This window comes from Rana temporaria, chromosome 12, assembly GCF_905171775.1.
Source record: "Rana temporaria chromosome 12, aRanTem1.1, whole genome shotgun sequence".
Classification (NCBI taxonomy): Eukaryota; Metazoa; Chordata; class Amphibia; order Anura; family Ranidae; genus Rana; species Rana temporaria.
This window is the reverse complement of record NC_053500.1, coordinates 34,070,248-34,092,229: the sequence shown is the minus strand read 5'-3', so window position 1 is coordinate 34,092,229 and position 21,982 is coordinate 34,070,248. Positions and strand designations below refer to the sequence as shown.

General features: G+C 43.5%; 1 protein-coding gene across 1 annotated transcript in view; it reads left to right on the top strand.

The window, feature by feature from the left end:
* The window catches only part of PPP1R9B (protein phosphatase 1 regulatory subunit 9B), a 59,023-nt gene extending 40,916 nt beyond the window's left edge, over positions 1 to 18,107 (top strand). Inside the window, exons 4-10 of the mRNA XM_040331725.1 lie at positions 4,189 to 4,293; positions 5,908 to 6,043; positions 6,195 to 6,350; positions 7,963 to 8,016; positions 10,213 to 10,442; positions 12,107 to 12,203; positions 15,504 to 18,107. Coding sequence (XP_040187659.1) covers positions 4,189 to 4,293; positions 5,908 to 6,043; positions 6,195 to 6,350; positions 7,963 to 8,016; positions 10,213 to 10,442; positions 12,107 to 12,203; positions 15,504 to 15,557 — 832 coding nt within the window. The 3' untranslated portion in view covers positions 15,558 to 18,107. The remainder of the gene's footprint in view (positions 1 to 4,188; positions 4,294 to 5,907; positions 6,044 to 6,194; positions 6,351 to 7,962; positions 8,017 to 10,212; positions 10,443 to 12,106; positions 12,204 to 15,503) is intronic.
* The last annotated feature ends 3,875 nt before the right edge of the window (positions 18,108 to 21,982 follow it).

Below are 21,982 nucleotides of genomic sequence, written 5' to 3'. Positions count from 1 at the left end.
ACACATCAGATCAAAATATCCCAGCAGACATGTCCGATGAAAACGGTCCGCGGACCGTTTTCATCGGACATGTCTGCTCGTCTGTACAAGGCCTAACATTGATGGTCAGTGAAGAGACCCCTTGCATTGGTAGCCAGTTGTAAAGTGCCTTCTTACATTAGTGGTCAATCTTGAAGTACCCCTCATACATTGGTGGTCAATGGTGAAGTACCCCTCATACATTGGTGGTCAATGGTGAAGTACCCCTCATACATTGGTGGTCAATGGTGAAGTACCCCTCATACATTGCTGGTCAATGGTGAAGTACCCCTCATACATTTCTGGTCAATGGTGAAGTACCCCTCATACAATGGTGGTCAATGGTGAAGTACCCCTCATACATTGGTGGTCAATGGTGAAGTACCCCTCATACATTGGTGGTCAATGGTGAAGTACCCCTCATACATTGGTGGTCAATGGTGAAGTAGCCCTCATACATTGGTGGTCAGTGGTGAAGTAGCCCTCATACATTGGTGGTCAGTGGTGAAGTACCCCTCATACATTGGTGGTCAATGGTGAAGTACCCCCTTACATTGGTAATCAGTAGTGAAGTGACCCCTACATTGTTAGCCAGTTGTGGAGTGCCTTCTCACAATGGTGGTCAGTAGTGAAGTACCCCCTTACATTGGTAATCAGTAGTGAAGTGACCCCTACATTGTTAGCCAGTTGTGGAGTGCCTTCTCACAATGGTGGTCAGTAGTGAAGTACCCCCTTACATTGGTAATCAGTAGTGAAGTGACCCCTACATTGTTAGCCAGTTGTGGAGTGCCTTCTCACAATGGTGGTCAGTAGTGAAGTACCCCCTTACATTAGAGGTCAGTTGTGAAGTGCCCTCTTAGCACTGGGTAGCTGCCCAAACATATAAATAATCCTGGAGCTGTAGGAATCATGTCACCACTGACAACAGTCCTGATTTGAGCCTACCCCCAAAAGAACGTATTGTGCAATGTCCCTACCATAGACCATATTTGTAAGAAAGTCTGTTAAGGTACTTGTTTTGGATTGTGGGGGTAGTACTGGGGGCCTCCTTAGTATGACCCCCGGTATTACAAGGCAAGAGTACTTAGTACCTAGCTATCATGCTGCCATACTGGAAGGATTCTCTGGGTGGGTAACACAGAACTTGTGCTAGCTATGCTTACCACAAAAAAATTATTTCAGTGGCCTGGATTCAAGAAGCAATTGCGCCTGTGTAACCATAGTTACACAGCGCAATTGCTTACTTGTCCCGGCGTAACGAATGCTCCTGATTCAGGAACCTCGTTACGCCGACTGCAGCCTAAGATATGCGCGGCATAAGGCTCTTATGCCCGCATATCTTAGGCTGCATTCTTGCGATGGCCGCTAGGTGGCGTTCCCGTTGTGCTCAGCGTATAGTATGCAAATTGCATACTAACGCCGATTCACAACGTTACGCGAGCCCTGCGTACGCAGTTTACGTCGTTTCTGTACAGCGTCTTTTGCGTAAGGCTGCCCCTGCTATTACGTATACCCGTATACCCGTCGTTCCCGCGTCGCGAAATTTCAAATTTACGTAGTTTGCGAAAGTGATTCGTGATTGGCGCTGGACGCCATTCACGTTCACTTTGAAGCAAATGACGTCCTTGCGACGTCATTTGCCGCAATGCACGTCGGGAAAGTTTCCCGACGGAGCATGCGCTCTACGATCGGCGCGGGAACGCGCCTAATTTAAATGATTCCCGCCCCCTACGGGATCATTTAAATTGCGCGCGCTTACGCCGGGCATTTTGCCGGCGCGCCCATGCAATTTACGGAGCTACTGCTCAGTGAATCAAGGGCAGCGCAGTAAATTTGCGGGGCGCAGGGCAAAAACGTTGCCCTGCTTCTCCGTAAAAAGTGCGCAAATCTACCTGAATCCGGGCCAGTATAAATAAGGGTCAGTCCAATTAAATTTTGATAGAATTTGTCTACTTTATCTAATGATATTGCATACTAATGAAGACCTCCAAATGTGATTTTAGCAGCAGACCATGAGTTTGCATCCATCAGTCCTGGACTGGCAATCTGTCAATATGGGCATTTGTCAATGGAAGAGGAGTAGGCTGATATGGTCTGCTCACCTTCTGTCAGCAATTAACTGTGCTTTTCATAGACCAATCAGCAGCTCTAGAACACTCTGTGCCTGAAACCCAATGACAGTTGCATTCCACAGCTGATCCAATATATATTACCCTGGGGTGGTTTACAGAAACCAGAACAGCTGCCTATAGCAATAAATGAGGTATCATCTTTTGAAAAAAAAAAAAAAGATTCTGACTAGTTATTATTATTACAGGTTGGTTGTTCCAGCCTTTTTAATTTAGCCCCGGATTTGAGCAATGTGATCACAGGCTACTGTATCTGGCCAAAAATATGTTCCAACATTTTGAGTCCGTGTGTTTCCAGTTAACCACTTAAGGACCGGACCAATATGCTGCTAAATGACCCAAGGGGTTTTTACAATTCGGCACTGCGTCGCTTTAACAGACAATTGCGCGGTCGTGCGACGTGGCTCCCAAACAAAATTGGCGTCCTTTTTTCCCCACAAATAGAGCTTTCTTTTGGTGGTATATGATCACCTCTGCGGTTTTTATTTTTTACGCTATAAACAAAAATAGAGCGACAATTTTGAAAAAAATGCAATATTTTTTACTTTTTGCTATAATAAATATCCCCCAAAAACATATATAATTTATTTTTTCCTCAGTTTAGGCCGATACGTATTCTTCTACCTATTTTTGGTAAAAAAAATCGCAATAAGCGTTTATCGATTGGTTTGCGCAAAATTTATAGCGTTTACAAAATAGGGGATAGTTTTATTTATTTAATTTTTTTTACTACTATTGGCGGCGATCAGCGATTTTTTTCGTGACTGCGACATTATGGCGGACACTTCGAACAATTTTGACACATTTTTGGGACCATTGTCATTTTCACAGCAAAAAATGCATTTAAATTGCATTGTTTATTGTGAAAATGACAGTTGCCGTTTGGGAGTTAACCACAAGGGGGCGCTGTAGGAGTTAGGGTTCACCTAGTGTGTGTTTACAACTGTAGGGGGGTGTGGCTGTAGGACTGACGTCATCGATTGAGTCTCCCTATAAAAGGGATGACACGATCGATGCCGCCGCCACAGTGAAGCACGGGGAAGCCGTGTTTACATACGGCTCTCCCCATTCTTCAGCTCCGGGGAGCGATCGCGAGGGGGCGGCTAGAAACGAATAGCCGCGCCCTGGTCCCGGATCGCTCCTGAAGCCACGGGAACCGCCGCATGTACCGGGGGGGGGTCCCGATCGGACCCCCGACCCACGTCTAGGCAGGGACGTACAGGTACGCCAATGTACCTGTCCGTGCCATTCTGCCGACGTATATGTACATGCGGCGGTCCGGAAGTGGTTAAGGGTACTGCTAAAGCTATAGGCCCGGATTCACATACATCGGCGCATAGTTATGCCGGCGTAGCGTATCTAATATACGCTATGCTGACGTAGCGCAGACAGGCAAGCACTGGATTCACAAAGCCAGTGCTGCCAAATCTGCGCTGGGTTTCCTAGGCGTAAGCCGGCGTATCTGGAAGTGGGCGTGAGCCATGCAAATGATGGGCTGAGTCTCAGACAGATACGTATAATGAACGGCGCATGCGCCGTCCCGTGGACGCATCCCAGTGCGCATGCTCAGAATCACGTCGGTACTACTCCCTAAGATACGCAGGATCACTGCCTACGGCGTGAACGTAACCTACGCCTAGTCATATTCACGTCCTACGTAAAATACGTCGGCTTGTGTTCCCTGCAGCAGCCATTTGCATGGATGCTGCCGACTTACACCTGCTTTATGAGGCATAACTTTGCGCCGGACGTAAGACTTTCCGCGAACACTGCATCGGACGGACGTACGTTCGTGAATCGACGTATCTCCCTCATTTTCATATGTGAATAGAAAATCAATGGGTGCGCCAAATACGACCAGCGTAAATATGCGCCCACGATACGAGATTACTTAATCTCTTGAAATCGGATGTGGCACCAGTTAATGATAAGCCAAAAAAAGTTTTTTAGAAACCTGGATTAGATTTCATAAGTTTTGTGGAATGGATTACATAACTTTCTCATACAGATGTACCCTGACAATCATTGATATATTATTCAGGATTCAGGTGAACGATCTGCTGGTAGAAGTTGATGGAACCAGTCTGGTTGGTGTCACACAGTCCTTCGCCGCTTCTGTTCTGAGGAATACAAAGGGACGCGTAAGGTGAGATATATTTTGGAACTATATATTTTTCTCTGACCTGATCCCTATACTGTCAAATGCTTCTTTTTCCATATAACATATATACTGTACAGTAGATATATAGAAGTGCCTGAAACCTCCAGATTCCAGAAGATTTGTCATAGGAACCTCATTATTGTTGGTATCCCTACTATAACTGGTAGACTTCTACTCTGTATCTACCTTAAAGTTTGGAAGGTTGCTCAGTCACTGTTGGGAGGGGGAGCAAAGGAAACTAGGCTGGTAAGAGTGAAAATTAAAGCCCAACACCACTTTCCACTTAAAACTAAAATCACAGTTTCGAGTGAATGCTGGAGAGCCTAACCACCTGACAGTCTCTTATATTTCTGTGGCCAAAATCCCAAAACCCCCATGTGAGAAGGAGTAGAGTTAGCAACAATAGAAAGGAGATCTTGCTGCTGGAGTTCCCCTAAGATACAGTGGCAGCTGGTGCTCAAAATATTTGGGGGGCACAAACAAACTGAAAAATTCTGGAAAAAAAAACACTAATCGCAGCCATCAAACGTAGCCACTTTTCCCATCAAAGCAGCCACTTTGCCCATCAAACGCAGCCACTGTGCCCATCAAACGCTCCCACTGTGCCCCAAATGTTGCCCCAAATATTGCCACTGTGCCCCATGTGCTGCCACTGTGCCCCATGTGCTGCCACTGTGCCCCAAATGCTGCTACTGTGCCCCAAGTGCTGCCACTGTGCCCAAAATGTTGCCACTGTGCCCCAAATATTGCCACTGTGCCCCATGTGCTGCCACTGTGCCCCAAATGCTGCCACTGTGCCCCAAATTATGCCACTGTGCCCCAAATATTGCCACAGTGCCCCATGTGCTGCCACTGTGCTCCAAATATTGCCACTGTGCCCCATGTGCTGCCACTGTTCCCCAAATATTGCCACTGTGCCCCATGTGCTGCCACTGTGCCTCAAATATTGCCACTGTGCCCCATGTGCTGCCACTGTGCCCCATGTGCTGCCACTGTGCCCCAAATGCTGCCACTGTGCCCCAAATATTGCCACAGTGCCCCATGTGCTGCCACCGTGCTCCAAATATTGCCACTGTGCCCCATGTGCTGCCACTGTGCCCCAAATATTGCCACTGTGCCCCATGTGCTGCCACTGTGCCCCATGTGCTGCCACTGTGCCCCAAATGCTGCCACAGGGCCCCATGTGCTGCCACTGTGCTCCAAATATTGCCACTGTGCCCCATGTGCTCCCATAGTGCCCCAAATATTGCCACTGTGCCCCATGTGCTGCCACTGTGCCCCAAATATTGCCACTGTGCCCCAAATATTGCCACTGTGCCCCATGTGCTGCCACTGTGCCCCAAATATTGCCACTGTGCCCTATGTGCCCCAAAGCTCCTGCGCCCTTTATGGACGCACCGCCGCTGCTAAGATATAAGATAACTAGGAGATGGCATTGCCCATCATACTTCATCAGTAGATGAATTGTCACTTTTTAGGTGGATTGACTCTGGTATCTACAATACTACCCCCGGCTCACCAGTTATTTTACCATTCCAGGATATGGTAGTGTTGACACAATTAGATATGTGTGTGATGCTATTGGATTTTGTGTGTAAGGTTCCTGATTGGGCGAGAGAAGCCTGGAGAGCAGAGTGAGGTGGCCCAGCTGATCCAACAGACACTGGAGCAAGAGAGATGGCAGCGGGAGAACATGGAACAGCGCTACAACCAGTGTAATGAGGATGATGAGGAAGTGAGTCTGTCGTATCTATCTTTATATCCATATATCTATCTCTCTATCTACCTATTTGTGATATTATATTCTACCTACCTAATTACTGAGCTCGTAGATTCCATTGATTCTGCTAGCTGCTGTATAACTAAAGTCGTGTTTTGTGTCACAGACAGGGGAGTATGCCACAGACGAGGAGGATGAAGAGATGAGCCCCATGTTTCCAGGTGGAGAACTTGCCATTGAAGTATTTGAATTACCAGAAGGAGAAGATGCCTTGTCCCCTGTGGAGATGGACCCTGAGAAACTCGTGCACAAGTTTAAGGAGGTGAGAGTTACATTTAAATGGTAAATAAGACAATATATTTATATTTTGAGAAATTATCTGCCCCCCTAATTGATGTATCAACTACCCTGTACTGCACAGATTCCCCCTGCTGCTTGGCTACAGAGAAAGGGACTGGGGAATCTATGTCCTTAGTTCCTTTCTCTCTCTAAAAAGTGAGACATCAGGGGTCTGTTTAGACCCCAGTCTCTCCTCTGGTCTTCCACCCAACTCCCCTGGCATGCCTCCTCCAGATATCCACTGTGCCTCACTCACCAAACTTCTCCTGCCCTAAATCCTTGATGAAGAATTTACCCAGACATGCGTACCGACTGCTTCTCCAGCTCCTCTGTTCTAGGACACCTCCTCCATGACCGTGTAAGGAGAGGCTCCCTCCCAGCTCCCGATGGGGGTGGGCCTCCTGCTGCAGTCTAACACTCCATTCTTCACTTCACTCAGCTGACATCTCCTGTCCAGTGGGCTTGACTTGAGCCTTATGTAGGAGGCCTGCCCCCTGCCAATTCCAGTTGGGGATTGGTCAGGGCTCCTCACATGAGCTCCCTGTCACTCCAAACCCCAGCCCTTCCCCTTTTCCAGAACATTCTCCCTGGAAGCAGGGAAGGCGCCCAAGAACTAAAGGACAGGTGGTCACACCCACTGCTATACTAACCACTCCCTGCCGCCCAGATCAAAACAAGCAGGCCTAGCATGCAGCATAGGCCTGCCGAAATTTACCTGCCTGGCAGCTATCACCAAAGAAAACCTTACCTACCTATGGCAGAGGGCGCTATACATGGGTAGTAAGCAATTAGGCATATCGGTATATCTGTGGCAGATGTATAGAGGTGTCTGAAAGTGGTCCCAAGACGCTTAAGGCTCCTGAGCCTAGTGCGTCCGTATTCCTGGCCTGGAGCAGCAGTATCCAGTGTGGAAAATGTAAGGAGCCGCAGAAGGATCCAGGCCAGAAGTGAAGTCAGCAGGAAACCGGAGATGTCACAGATGGGAAGGTGACACATTTCCAAGCATCTGCTTCTTTCTCAAACCTGCTACACTTAGGTGTTTCCTTTTTTAGCCCTGTACAAAGCAGAAACCTTTTCTGTTGGCCGTGTTATTAGGGGAACAATAGTCTACTGATAAAAATAATCCAGCTTTAGGGTATCTACAGATATGCATCTAGTAAAATGGTAGTCAACCCACTTATATATAATTTTTTATATATATATGATAACGTGGGTCCCAGTTGCAGTCCCTGGTATCACCAAGGAGCCACACATAATATTCAGTAAATGTAATCCTACAGAAAGGTCTCAGAAAATGCAGACATGCAACAGGTAATTTCAAGCGAAACGCGTTGATCCGCCTGTCTTTATCTACAAATTAAGTTATACATGTACCCCTTTCGTTGAATGGTAGCTCATAATATATGTTTTTTTTACAGTGTGTTGATTTTATGTGATAATAAAATAGTATTTATAATAATTATTTCTTTTGCCATTGCTTTGGCACATACAAATCCCCATGTCCCGCTGATCCCTCTGTGGGGCAGTGGGAATTTACTACTGCTTTACACATCTCTTTATACTATGATAAATCTTACAATTGTCTCCTCATGCAGCTTCAAATAAAGCATGCCGTGACCGAGGCAGAAATCCAACAACTGAAGAGGAAGGTGAGGAGAGACTACTCTACCCGTACAGTTGTCTTTAAAGCATATCTAAATCTATGAACAAAAATGTAATGTATTGCAGCTAACCAGTCTTTAGAGGTAGTGGCAGTATTTGTTTACTTCAGGTTTTTAATCCTTTATTTTGGTGATCCTACCAGTAACACACTTCCTGTCCTAAGGTGACAACACTCACTTACTGTACTGTATCTCTGGAGGAGCTGCATTGTCACCTCCCGAGTTCTTACAGATGTTCTGTAATATATTTTCTACCCACCAGTTCATCTTGAAAATATTTCCATGATATCATATTCAGATCTGTAGAGGGTATATTTATTAGAATATGAGACTGCTGGCCTCAAATGTCAATCTGCTGTTTTTCTGCTGAAATATGTTGTTTGCCTTTCAATCTCTTGGTGCATGATGTAAAACTGAAAGAGGAAATTGAGTAATCGTTTCAGAAAGCACCTACTATTTTGGTAATTTATTTTATTAACACCTAAATACTAATTATATATATATATATATATATATATATATATATATATATATATATATACACATGAGTGTGTGTATATATATATATATATATATGTATATATATATTATAAAATTAGCAAATATGGCTTCCCTAATGCCACATCTTCTTATTAAAGGGAATATATAGTTCTTTCTAGGTTTTTTACATAAACATGTTGATTTAAATAATCTTAAAAGGCTGTGGGAATGCTTTTAAAAAACTTGAAGATTACATTGTAATTATATATGTGAATGGGGAAGCCTTATTAAATCAATACAGGGAATGTCAATCCTCTGAAATGGATCTGCGATTGGAGGCGTCTGACATCAACATGGGGACAAGGTGCTTTGGGGTGGGGTGGGGTGGGGATGGTCAAAGCTCCAAAGCACCCCCCCAATGTTGAGGGCATGTGGCCGGGGTATGGTTCAGGAGGGGCAGGCTCGCTCTCCCCCATTCCCTTTCCTGTCCTGCCAGGCTGCATGCTCGGATAAGGGTCTGGTATGGATTTTGGGTGGGACCCCACGTCATTTATTTTAAAAAAGAAATAGCGTGGGGGTCCCCTTTAAATACAAGACTCGAAGCCACACAGTTTCCTTTTTTTTTACTTTTTTTATTGTCATAAATATATATTTTTTTTTATTCAGCGGTCAGTAGGGAAGCCCGTTGACAGCTGTTGACTCATCTGTTGTTAAGGACGCAGCTGCCATCTTCCTGTGCTGCTCCGTAACAACCAGCTATTCACTGTTCCCTATCAGGGCTTAGAATGCACTGTGCAGCACCTGCTCGCTGAGCACCCCACAAATTCGGGTGTTCACCAAACAGGCAACCGTCGATGTTCGGGACAATCTTTTGCTTGGCTCGAACTGTTTGCCAAACTCTATATATTCTATAAGGGTTTCTCAACCAGGGTTCCATGGAACCCAATGGTTCCTCCAATGGTTGCTAGGGGTTCCTTGCACAATGACCAATTTTTGCCTCTCCGATTAGTTCCCAGTGACACCAATGATCTTTTTAGCTATCTGTGGGGGGGGGGGGGGGGATTCTTCCCCAAGACCACAGATGTGGGAAGCACTCTTCCACTGAACATCACACCAATGTATCATGAGTTGTAGATATAGCCGAAAGGTTATTTCAAGGGTTCCTCCGTGTTGAAAAAGTTGAGAAAGTCTGTACTATATTATTGCTTAAAAACTATAAAGAGAAACAGTGATTTTTAATTAAACATTTAGGCCTTTTTCACACGGGCTGTCCGATCAGGTCCACCTGATCGAACCATCCATTCACCCCTATGGAGCAGTGGATGTCAACAGTGACATATACGCTGGCACACACTGCTATCCAATCCGGTCCGCCAAATACAGATGGATAGTGGTCCTATTTCCCATCCATCTGGTGGATCGGATGGGATCGGATGAAGACGAACAGGTGGTCTGTTTTCATCCGATCTTCCCATAGAGGAGAGCAGGACTCTGACAGGTCCATCTAAGTACAGTGAACAGAGACGGACCTGTCATCTGCTTGCTCAGCGGAGATCAATGGGGCAATCCCCCCCGCTGAGCAAAGCTGAGTCTGTAAAAAAGAACCCGCCCCGTGTGAAAGGGGCCTTATACTAAAAGAATGATTACATTCCCATGAAAGATGCTAGATTCCCTTTTATCTCAATGTCTTCTCTGTCTTTGTAGCTGGCTGGCCTGGAACAAGAGCGATCTCGCTGGAGAGTGGAGAAGGTGCAGCTGCAGCAGAGTGTTCAGGAGAACAGGGAGCGCGTGGAGAAGCTGCAGGGCTACTGGATGGAAGCTCAAAGTCTTTGTCAGGCAGTTGATGAGCATCTGAAGGAGACCCAAGCCCAGCACCAGGGGCTGGAGCGCAAGTACAGCAAGGCCAAGAGGCTCATCAAGGAGTACCAGCAAAAGTAAGTGAATTTGCCTCTTTAAAAAACATTGTTTTTTTATTTTTTATTTTTTTATTAATAACTATTTATTTTATAACCTAGAATGTTGTGCATGTTGCTTGTACGTGATTATTGCAGTACAACTTTTTTAACTTACCATAGAATGGGGATAGTTTTTTTATTGCTGTCTGTGTCCCTGTTAAAGCAGATGATACACAGAGATTAAACAAATCTTTCTACATCAGTTGTACCTGTTTATCTGCCGTCTTCTCCCCTCTACATCTGTTCAAAGTGCAGAATTTTAAAGCTTGTCTGAAAGTTTAGAAAAAAAGTGGGCGGAGGGCTGAAGTTACAATCTGCAAGCTCAGTGAGGAATGCTTTGAGAGCTGATTGGAGGGAAGAGACATGCCCCCCTTCACACTCGTTCGGCACTCGTTCCCCAGGTCTATCCTTCCCCCGCTCTCCAACCTGTCTGCTGCCGCGGAGAATCTATATGGAGAGCGGGGGAAGGAAAGACCAGGAGAACGAGTGCCGAGGAAGCTTATGTCACAGCTGTGTGTGGCCGCTGTCCTTCTGGATCGTATGATGAGCTTCTCAGTGTGACTCACGAGGAGCATGTCTGTATTCAGTCACTCTGAAGTTAACTAGCCAGGGAGAGGAGGTGAGCGCTGCAGGGAACCAGAGTATCATGGGGGGGATAGAGGCACATGGGGGACCAGAGCATCATGCGGGACCATAGAGGCGCATGGGGGACCAGAGCATCATGGGGGGATATCGGCGCATGGGGGACCAGAGCATCATGCGGGGGGGGTAGAGGCGCAAGGGGGACCAGAGCAGCACATGAGGGACCAGAGCAGCACATGAGGGACCAGCGCAGCATGGGGGGGGGGATAGAGGAGCATGGGGGGCCAGAGCAGCAGGGGGAAATAGAAAAGCATGAGGGTGAACCAGAGGAGCACGGGGGGGGGGGGTAAAAGGTTTTTGTTTTTGTTGCATTCTTTGCCTTTGACTGCACATCATTACCTACCTTCAGAGTATGAGGATAAATGGGAAATTGGATAAATCTGAATAAATAAAGCTTTTGGATTTTAAAGCGGATTTTCAGTAATTTTTTCAACTTTCCATCTATTAAATCTTCCGCCCTTGTTGTTTTAACTTTGGATAGTAAAATATTTTTTTTTGTCAGTCAATACCTTCTACAGCCCACTTCCTGTTTCTTGTCTGGTCGTTAGCCTAGCCTTTTTGACGTCATGCGCAGCTCTCTCTCATTCGTGAGAGTCTGCCAGGGAGGGGGGGTGAGACATAAGAGGGCCAATGAGAGCTGCAGAGCTGGAGGTGTGTCTGTGTTAATACAGGAAGTGAACAGGAAGCAGCTTCAGCTGCCCACAGTTAAAATGGCTGCAGGACCTCTCAAGCTCCATCAGGTTGGATGGGGAGTGTCGGTGCACTAAGTTTAGTGAAGTGTGATTTCTGCAGCATATTTGGCAAGTACAGAATCACAGTGTATATAAAACAATACGCAAAGTGGTTGAAGGGAATCTTCAAAATGGCAAAGATGTTTTTATTACAAATTGTGAGCAGACTGCCGTTCCTCTTTAGGATATTGTCAACAGGACCATCAAGGATTATATTGCTGCTATACAGAAACAGAATTATGATTTAATCAATAACACTATTATTTGCAGGGAGCTGGACTTTTTGAAGAAAGAAGAGATTCAAAAGCAGGCACTGGAAGAGACAGAGACTGCACAGGCTGCGGAGATCCAGAGACTTCAGGAAAAGGTATCATTAGATACAGTACAGCTATTGAAGCCGGATATGTCATTGTGTTAGCTGACATGTTAGTCATTTGCATGTACTAGTGATTGTAGTAGTGCTTGATGCATTGAATGCATTATTGATGAAGAATGCATTATTCCCAATCAACGCGTACACACGGTCGGACTTTTGACCGGACAAAACTCTGTCGGAATTTCCGGCGGAAAAATAGAGAACCTGCTCTCTAAGGGCCAGATTCACGTAGGTGAGCGGCGGCGTAATGTATCGTAGATACGTTACACCGCCGCAAGTTTTCATCACAAGTGCCTGATTCACAAAGCACTTGTGATGAAAACTACGCTGGCAGCCTCCGGCGCAAGGCGGGCCAATTCAAATGGGCGTGTGCCATTTAAATTAGGCGCGCTCCCGCGCCGGACCTACTGCGCATGCTCCGTTTCGCAATTACCGTCGTGCTTTGCGCGCCGTGACGTCATTTTTTCGAACGGCGACGCGCGTAGTGTACTTTCGTATTCCCGGACGTGTTACGCAAACAACGTTAAATTTTAAATTTCGACGCGGGAACGACGCCCATACTTTAGACAGCAATACGATTGCTGACTAAACTTAGGGCACCCAAAACGACGACTAAATTTGCGACGGGAAACTAGACTAGCGGCGACGTAGCGAACGCAAAAATCCGTCCTGGATCGCTGTAACTCCTAATTTGCATACCCGACGCTGGTTTATGACGCGAACTCCCCCCAGCGGCGGCCGCGGTACTGCATCCTAAGATCCGACAGGGTAAAACAATTACACCTGTCGGATCTTAGGGATATCTATGCGTAACTGATTCTATGAATCAGTCGCATAGATAGAAACAGAGATACGACGGCGTATCAGGAGAAACACCGTCGTATCTCTTTTGTGAATCTGGCCCAATGTTCGTCGGAAATTCTGATGGAAAAAGTCAGATGGGGCATACACACGGCCGGAATATCCGATGAAAAGCTCCCATCTGACTTTTTCCATCGGAAATTCCGACCGTGTGTACACGGCATTAGTCTTGCACATTTGTATAGGTTCTTCTCCTGCACTAAAATAGCTTATTCTGATTTCACTGCACACTGTGAACTTCTCACATTGTGCATTAAAAATCGCAGGTAGTCAGATAAAGCTTGCCTCATTTTCTTTCTTCCAGTACCTTCTAGCTTTTTTTATCCCTGACAGTCCCTAGCCCCACCGCATCTCTCATTGGATTTCAGTTCTTTGATTCATGGAGGTTTAGCATCACATGTGGGTCATCTATATGCCAATACATCCTGCCCAGGGATGCCCACTTCTCCAGACTGACATCCACCAATCAAGGCATGTTGATATTTGCATGACTCCTATAAACCCGTAAAGGAACAATGCTTATACTTACCTATTCCCTGGGCACTCTGGTCACATGATCTCCCCAGTGGCCAGCTTTAGTGGGGAGGAGAGATCGCCAACAACGGTTGCAATGCCTGTGCGGTGACATCACCCATAAGCCTGCTATGGGGCATTGGCTGTTCTTCCTCTACCCTAAAGCCAGTGCAGGGAGCTGATCATGTGAGTGGACCGGAGAGGCCAGGGAATAGGTAAGACAACTTTCCTCTACAGGCTAGTTCAGTGATGGCGAAACTTGGCACCCCAGATGTTTTGGAACTACATTTCCCATGATGCTTATGCATTCTGCAGTGTAGTTGAACATCATGGGAAATGTAGTTCCAAAACATCTGGGGTGCCAAGGTTCGCCATCACTGGACTAGTAAGTATAGGGTTTAGAATGGGGGTGGGAGGAGGTTAAGATTTCGATAGGATTAGACTGGACTAGCTGCTATTAGGCCTCATGCACACTGGACATTAAAATAACGTTATAAAAACGTCAGTAGCTTTGCAGTGAGTTATTCAACTTTTTTCAGCAGCGCTTTTTAGCATTTATTAGGGTTTTTAGCGTATTTTTGTTGAAGAAAACATTTTTTTTACATTTTTTTTCAATGATCAAAAAACTTTAAACGCTGGCGAGTGCAGTTTTTGAGCGTTTATGTGCGTTTATCGACGTTTATCAGCGTTAGAGTGTTTTTACAGCTGAAAAACGTCTCTCGCAACCCACTAGTTTTTGTTTTTTATACTGCTCAAAAACGCCACTGTCCAAAATTGCTGATAACAGCCTATGTGTGTATGGACACATAGGATAACATGATGGAGAGTTTATTGACTGTAGAAAAAAACGTCTACTGCCAAAAACAGTTGCTGTAAAAACATCCAGTGTGCATGCCTTTTAGTAGTGCAACTTGCTGAGAGTAGCCCTTGACCTAAAGGATCGAAAACCAGTGTAACGGTCAGGGGTTAACCCCATTACGATATTCCATTCCACCAACCCAAGACAGCTTCCGACACGCCACAATCCAGCAGACAGGACCCATTGGATTTCCCCCCCAGAATAACGAGACACAGCTCTGTTCTCTGGTTCCAAACAGAATGACACTTTAATGGTAAACCTAGGTTTCTTATATACAGTTAGAAAGCATGCTGCAGGAATCAAAGGGACAATGACACACTCCACCCACAACATCACAAAATGGGTGCTAACGAGTCCCCCTTAATCCATATCTTAGAAAGACTTTCTGACTCTGCGATAAGCTATTCTCACCTGCTACACAATACACATTCCTTTAGTAAACATACGTCAGACGTCTGACCTTTAGAGTGTGTTAACTCACAACACATATTAGCATCAATAGAACTTTCACACAATATAGGGTTAGTTAGCACCATGAAATATCTTAGGAGCCAGGCTTAATTAACACAATAGACAATAGAATGCAATCACAGCAAGCTTTCATCACTACAGCCAGGTAGCTGGAGGTGATTAACATCAATTAACATCTCAACAGTCTATGTTCCACATTAAAGGAGACACTCTATTGACCTGTTGTGTTCAGAATGAACAAATTGTAATATTTCAAGATATCCTGCAATACATGAATTACCATTACTGTCCCATCTCATGTAATCCATGATATCAGTTCTCAGTCATCCCATGCCCCTAGTGGACATAGGATGACCCTAGACACAAGAGTCATTGGTGAAGCTGACACAGGAGTACCCCATATCCTTCAAGCGCCTCTGGGTCCCACGGGCCATACCGTTACAACCAGTAATTCCTATAGTGTAGGCTACACCAAATCTGATAGTCAGAGACTAATATAATGGGGGGTAGTTCAATTAGCATTCTTAGTGCATCTCAATCAATCATTCTTAATACTGCTTTCCTTTTTTTTTCTGTCCTTATCACAGGTCACTGAATTAGAGAAGAAACTTGTGACCCTTCAGTGCCCTACTCCTCCATAGAGTATACATTACAGAAAATAGGGAATGTTGGGCCCATGGTGGCTTCTGGTTGCCCACCAGTGCAGGATCTGTGTCACCAGTGAGGCCTGCCCCCCCCCCCTCTTATCTTACTTAATACTCCAATGATTCAACGGGGGTGAAGTCTTACTCGCATCTGGACGTGTGATTGTGGTTCTCTGTCAACATCTAACCGGACAACGGTGGGATTCCAGCTGGTTGTGTCGTGACTGCAGCTCTGTAGCCTGTGTCTATGTATTTGTGTGGGCCTTAGGCTCATGTATTCCTGGTGGACCTTGGAATGTGCCACATGGCAAGATATTGTATTCAGTGACCCCACTGGCTGTATCTTTTAAGGACTTTGAAATGATTGGGATCCTTTGCCCCCTGGTGGCCTAGACAATGACTGTGGCCTCTTCTCCTGGATTTTGCGTGTACCTGTGCTGTGTTTGTGCTGGTGGTCTCTGTCTAATACCTGCCCTTGGCATCTCAAGGAAAGTATGTACCATTCACTCTTCCTCTGTTCCAAGCTTTCTTTTAACAGTAGTGACTCCCTTCCGTTTTCTGCTTGCATACAGCAGGAGCAAGGTTGTGATGGAGCTGCCATCTTGTTGGTTATCAAATTGTTTTTTCTTTTTTTGTTATGAAGCAAACACATCACTGGACCTCATTTATCAAGGTGTTCGGAATACAAATTACTTGCTGGCAACCAGTCAGCCTTTTCCTTATTTTTCCATTTTAAGCTGGATGGGTTTGGTAGTTCTGAAAAATTTACATATTTTATAATAGATGCCTTGATAAATTAGGTCCACTTTGGTGTAAACCTGAGACCGGCCACACTTGGCTTTAACAGGTGGATGCTGCTGGTGACTCAGTATTCCACTGGCTGTATCTACCTTCTGAAGTATGCTCTTATACCACCCCGTTTTTACCCATGGATCCCATTGCAATAGGAATCCAAGGTAAGCAGACCTGGTGACTGGGCTGTAGAGATCTAAAAAAAAAGAATCTGCCGAGTAATCTACTGCAAATGGCAATTTTTGGTGGACTAACCCTTTATTATACCGTCTAAGGAATTTACTAAAATTCTGCTTCAGCCCACAAGATGGCTTTCTCCAAAGTGTACAAACACTTAGTACACTGTAATGAAATACATAGTGGATAGCTGAGTAACTGAGAAATTTACATAAGGTAAGGTGTATGAATCTGACTGTATGAATGACTGTGTTAGCCAAATTCACCTACTAGGACCTACCAAACATCTAGGAACTGCTAGGATCCAACCAAATCTGGCCTTCACAGACTAAACCACACTTTCTATTACCCTTTCCTATGTTATGCTCTCAAAATTAGACCTGACCTAGTCTTATAATCAAAGTAGCTTTGCTGTTTTTCAGTAGAGCTTGGGTTCATCTGGGGAACCCAACATCTAGGAACCAATCAAATTTGGCTTTCACAGACTAAACCACACTTTCTATTACCCTTTCCTATGTTGTGCTCTCAAAATTAGACCTGGCCTGGTCTTATAATAAAAATGGCTTTTGTTGTTGTTCAGTATAGTTTGGATTCAACTGGAGAACCCAACATCTAGGAACTGCTAGGCTCCAACCAAATTTGGCCTTCACAGACTAAACAATGCTTTTTATTACCCTTTCTTATGTTGTGCTCCCAAAATTAGACCTGGCCTAGTCTTATAATCAAAAGTGGCTTTGCTGTTTTTCAGTATAGTTCAGGTTCATCTGGGGAACCCAACATCTAGGATCCAACCAAATCTGGCCTTCACAGACTAAACCATGCTTTTTATTACCCTTTCCTGTGTTGTTCTCCCAAAATTAGACCTGGCCTAGTCTTATAATAAAAATGGCTTTTGTTGTTGTTCAGTATAGTTTGGGTTCATCTGGAGAACCCAACATCTAGGAACTGCTAGGATCCAACCAAATTTGGCCATCACAGACTAAAACACACTTTCTATTCTTTTTGGTGATTAGGCCTGGTCTAGTCTTATATTTAAAGTGGCTTCTGATGTTTTTTCAGTACAGTTTAGGTTAATCTGGGGGAAAGGAGGGTTGGAGGGTCCAACATTCTCTGACTCTGGTGTTAAAGTTTAAAATATCTTTCTTACATATAGAGGTCTGTAGGGCTTGACAATTATTGCATGCTTATCGGTGGAGATACTGGTGAATGCCACTGAAGTGGGCTTCTACCTGAAGGTGGGACACATTTGAGCATGTCTAACTAAAGCTTGGTTAGAACATATGGCCAGGAATTGGGATGCAATCTCAGGTACTGTCTGGGCATTAGGAGGTAGAACGCTGCAGGTGATGGCATTTTCATTATACACCACACAAGATAGCCATTCTTTGTAACATGTGTAAAGTGTCCTTTGCACTACTAGTATTAGTATTGTAATGTAACAGAATAACAAATAAAAAGTGATAACTGTGAATCAAAACCAGCAGCAAAACTGTTCACAATACACAAAATAGAAATAAATAAAAAGGTGATCTCGCGCAGTAATGTATTATCACCAATAAATGATCAAAATAAAAAAAAAACAGTTATATATATATATATATATAATATATATTTTTGGACTATATATATATAGAGAGAGAGAGAGATAGTCCGAAAAAAAAAAAAAAATATATATATATATATAGATAGTCCGAAAAAAATATATATATATATAAATGTTTAGGGAACTATATATATAACTGTTCAAGAAAATGTCTATATAGGTTTTTAAGAAAAAATATGTATATAAAAATAAGAGAAAAGTAGATAAAATAGAAAATTAGTGTTGTAAGTCCATATAATCCTCCACAGAACGTCTGCGATATATACTCCTTTATATCCAATCGAAATAGTCTCACAGAACTCTCACCTCATATATATGAAGAAAACCGCATCAATTTATAAGGGTGACTTTCGACCTTCATAGAGAACCATTCCACAGCATCTTATTAGGGCTTCTCCGGCTCTAAATGGCCATTATGGTCTCCTAGACCAATCCTCATCCCCTGATGAAGTCACGTGCTGTGACGTAACCCGTAGGGAGTGTCCGGAAGTAGTCACACACTGGAAAATGCACTTTTTATCTGATTTGCTTGTTTGTACTATTTTTAATGTAAGTTCCTTTAATAAACAATTCTTTAGTTTTTTTGAACGTACTGCACCATTGGAGGCATTCTTTCTCTTTTTTCCCACCTTATATTCCAACATTACCGGAGTGTATCAGGTTGGTTCGGTGAATGAATTATGCTTGTTGAGAATTAGTCTAGGCTAGGTGACCATAAGGGCCATTTAGAGCCAGAGAAGCCCCAATAAGATACTGTGGAATGGTTCTCTATGAAGGTCGAATGTCACCCTTATAAATTGATGCATTTTTTTTTCATATATATGAGGTGAGAGTTCTGTGAGCCTATTTCTATTGGATATAAAGGAAATATATATCGCAGACGGTCTGTGGAGGATTATATGGACTTACGCCACTATATTCTTGTTTTCTCTTATTTTTATATACATATTTTATCTTGAAAACCTATATAGACTTTTTCTTGAACAGTTATATATATATATATATATATTTTTTTTTCTGGACATTTATATATATATATATATATATTTTCCTGGGCATTTATATTTATATATATATATATATATATATATATATATATATATATATAAATAAAATACAAATGTCCAGGAAAATATATATATAAATGTCCAGGAAAATATATATATATATAAATATATATATATATAATTTTCCTGGACATTTATATTTATATATATATATATATATATATATATATATAAATGTCCAGGAAAATATATATATTTTCCTGGACATTTATATATATATATTCCTGGACATTTATATTTATATTTATATATATATATATATATATATTTTATATATATTTTTTTTGGAATATATATATATATATATATATATATATATATATATATATATATATATATATATTTATATATATATATTTTTTTTGATCATTCATTGGCAAAGGGATAATACATTACTGCGTGAGATCCCCTTTTTATTTATTCTTTGTAATATTTTGAACATAGGGGCTTCTGATAAACACCACCTTTACACTTTTGTATAGCAAAAGATGTCAAGCATCTCCTGACACAGGATCGGAAATTCCGACAAGAAAACTGTGGATTTTTTTCCGACTGAATTTTGGCTCAAACTTGTGTTGCATACACACGGTCACAGGATCGGAATTTCCGACAAGAACTTTTCTTGTTGGAAAAATTGAGAACCAGCTCTCAAATTTTTGCTGTCCGAAATTTCGACAGAAAATGTCCGATGCCTACACACGGTCGTAATTTCCGACCAAAAGCTCACGTCAGACTTTTCTTGTCGGAATTTCCGATCGTGTGTACGCAGCATTACAGTAGCAATGATCTTGGATTTGGAAAGTAAGGAAAATGTCCCGTAAGGTCTGAGAGCTCTTACAATACTGAACAACAGCTTGCCCTTATCATTGAGCACGGGAAGGCTGTCCTATTTAAGATCTAGTGTCTTATCTAATTAACGAAAGAGTCGGCACTTGGTTTCTGATCTTCTATGTCTTTTATTTCATCCTCAGCCTGCAAAGCATGACAGAGGCGCTAGTGCCTTCATTGTAACCTGGGGCTGCTTTGATTGTAAGCTGAGGATGAAATAAAAGATATATAGAAGATCAGAAACTGAGTGTTACTTTATTTTTGTTTGATGATTATGAGGCTAACAGGAGCCCGAGAGAGCACCAGCATCTTCTGCTGATATGTGGAATATAAATGTGGGAGGCTTTTGTTTAAGTCTTATCTTTTTTAGGTCTACAGGAGTTATTTTACAACACTGGAAGTAAGTCTCAATTACCTCCACATCTCTCTGTTGCCCTTCCTGTCCCTTTATAAAAATGCCCTTCTACTTAGTGCAGGGGTCTTTCCTAGCACATCTATAGCAGTTAATGGTCCTCAAGCCCCTACTGAGGTGGGTTTTGCTGCAATCCAGGCCCAGCACCACCCTGTGGGGCAAGAGGTCCTTGCATCTAGAGCAGTGATGGCAAACCTTGGCACCCCAGATGTTTTGGAACTACATTTCCCATGATGCTCATGCACTCTGCAGTGTGGTGGAGCATCATGGGAAATGTAGTTCAAAACATCTGGAGTGCCAAGGTTCACCATCACTGATCTAGAGTTTCAAAAGCGCTAATACTGCCATTCAAACGGTCATGTGTGCACGATCAGATTGTACCTTGTACATAGCAGTGACAATGAAAAGTGTGGCTTTTGTATGTGTGAGAATGTGTGTGTGTACTGAAATGTATCACAGACACACAATAATGAGCTTCAGTAAAAAAAAAAAAAGTAGAATCCCTCTTTCACTGATCTGACCTCTTTTAGGTTAGAGATGCACAGGGGAGTTGTATTTGCTCAGTCATGCTACTAAAATGATAGAAATACAGAAAGGAGCACCAGACCAAAACCAAATAAAAGAACCCAAGATTATTTTCATTGTTTGAAAAAAAAATACGGTGGAACCTCGGATCGTTTCGCAATACGAGCACTGTATTTTTTAATATCGTGACTCGGTTTGCGAGTACGAGCACGATTCAGACCAAAGCGGTGTGCAGTACCGCTTTTGGCCTGGGGGGGCGCCGGAGCCGAGCAGAGCTGAACGTCGTCAATCAGCGCCATTCAGAAATGCACAGAAAGGCCAGGAGGACAGCTCGGCTGACCACGGCAAATCTTGGGTAGGAAGTCTTTACGAGGTTTGCCGAGGTCAGCCGAAGTGTCCTCGGGCCTTTTCGGACGTTTCTGAGACTCTCCGGCACCCCCTCGCCTCTGGCCGCATGCGGTATTGCGTCCCATTGAAGTCAATGCAGAACAAATTATTTTCGTTTACTTTGACTTCAATGGGGAAACTCGCTTTGATATGTGAGTACTTTGGATTACGAGCATTCTCCTGGAACGCAATATGCTCGTAATCCAAGGCTCCACTGTAGTAATATAAAATCAGCCAACTTGTTTCAGGGTAGCTCTACCCCCCTTTATCAGGTCTCAACACATTATAAAACTTGAAAGGACTCAGAGAAAATTACTCTTCAGGTATATTAAAACCAGTACTAAACTTTCCACTTGAAGCAACAACTTGACAGTGTTGAGTCCTATGAAGGGGGAACACATCCCTAAAACACATTCGATATTTTTATATGACTTTTTTTCCCCCCAACAACTAAAATAATCTTGGACTCTTTTATTTGATTTTGGTCTGGCGCTCCTTTCTGCATTTCTATGGCTTGAGCTCTTGCTGGGTGCCCATCGAGAGAAGCCTTGCCACCTCGCCATAGCTATTTAGCTTGTTGGAAGTTTTCCTTCATCTGACTACACTTACAAGTCTAAAAGATCCCAGTGTC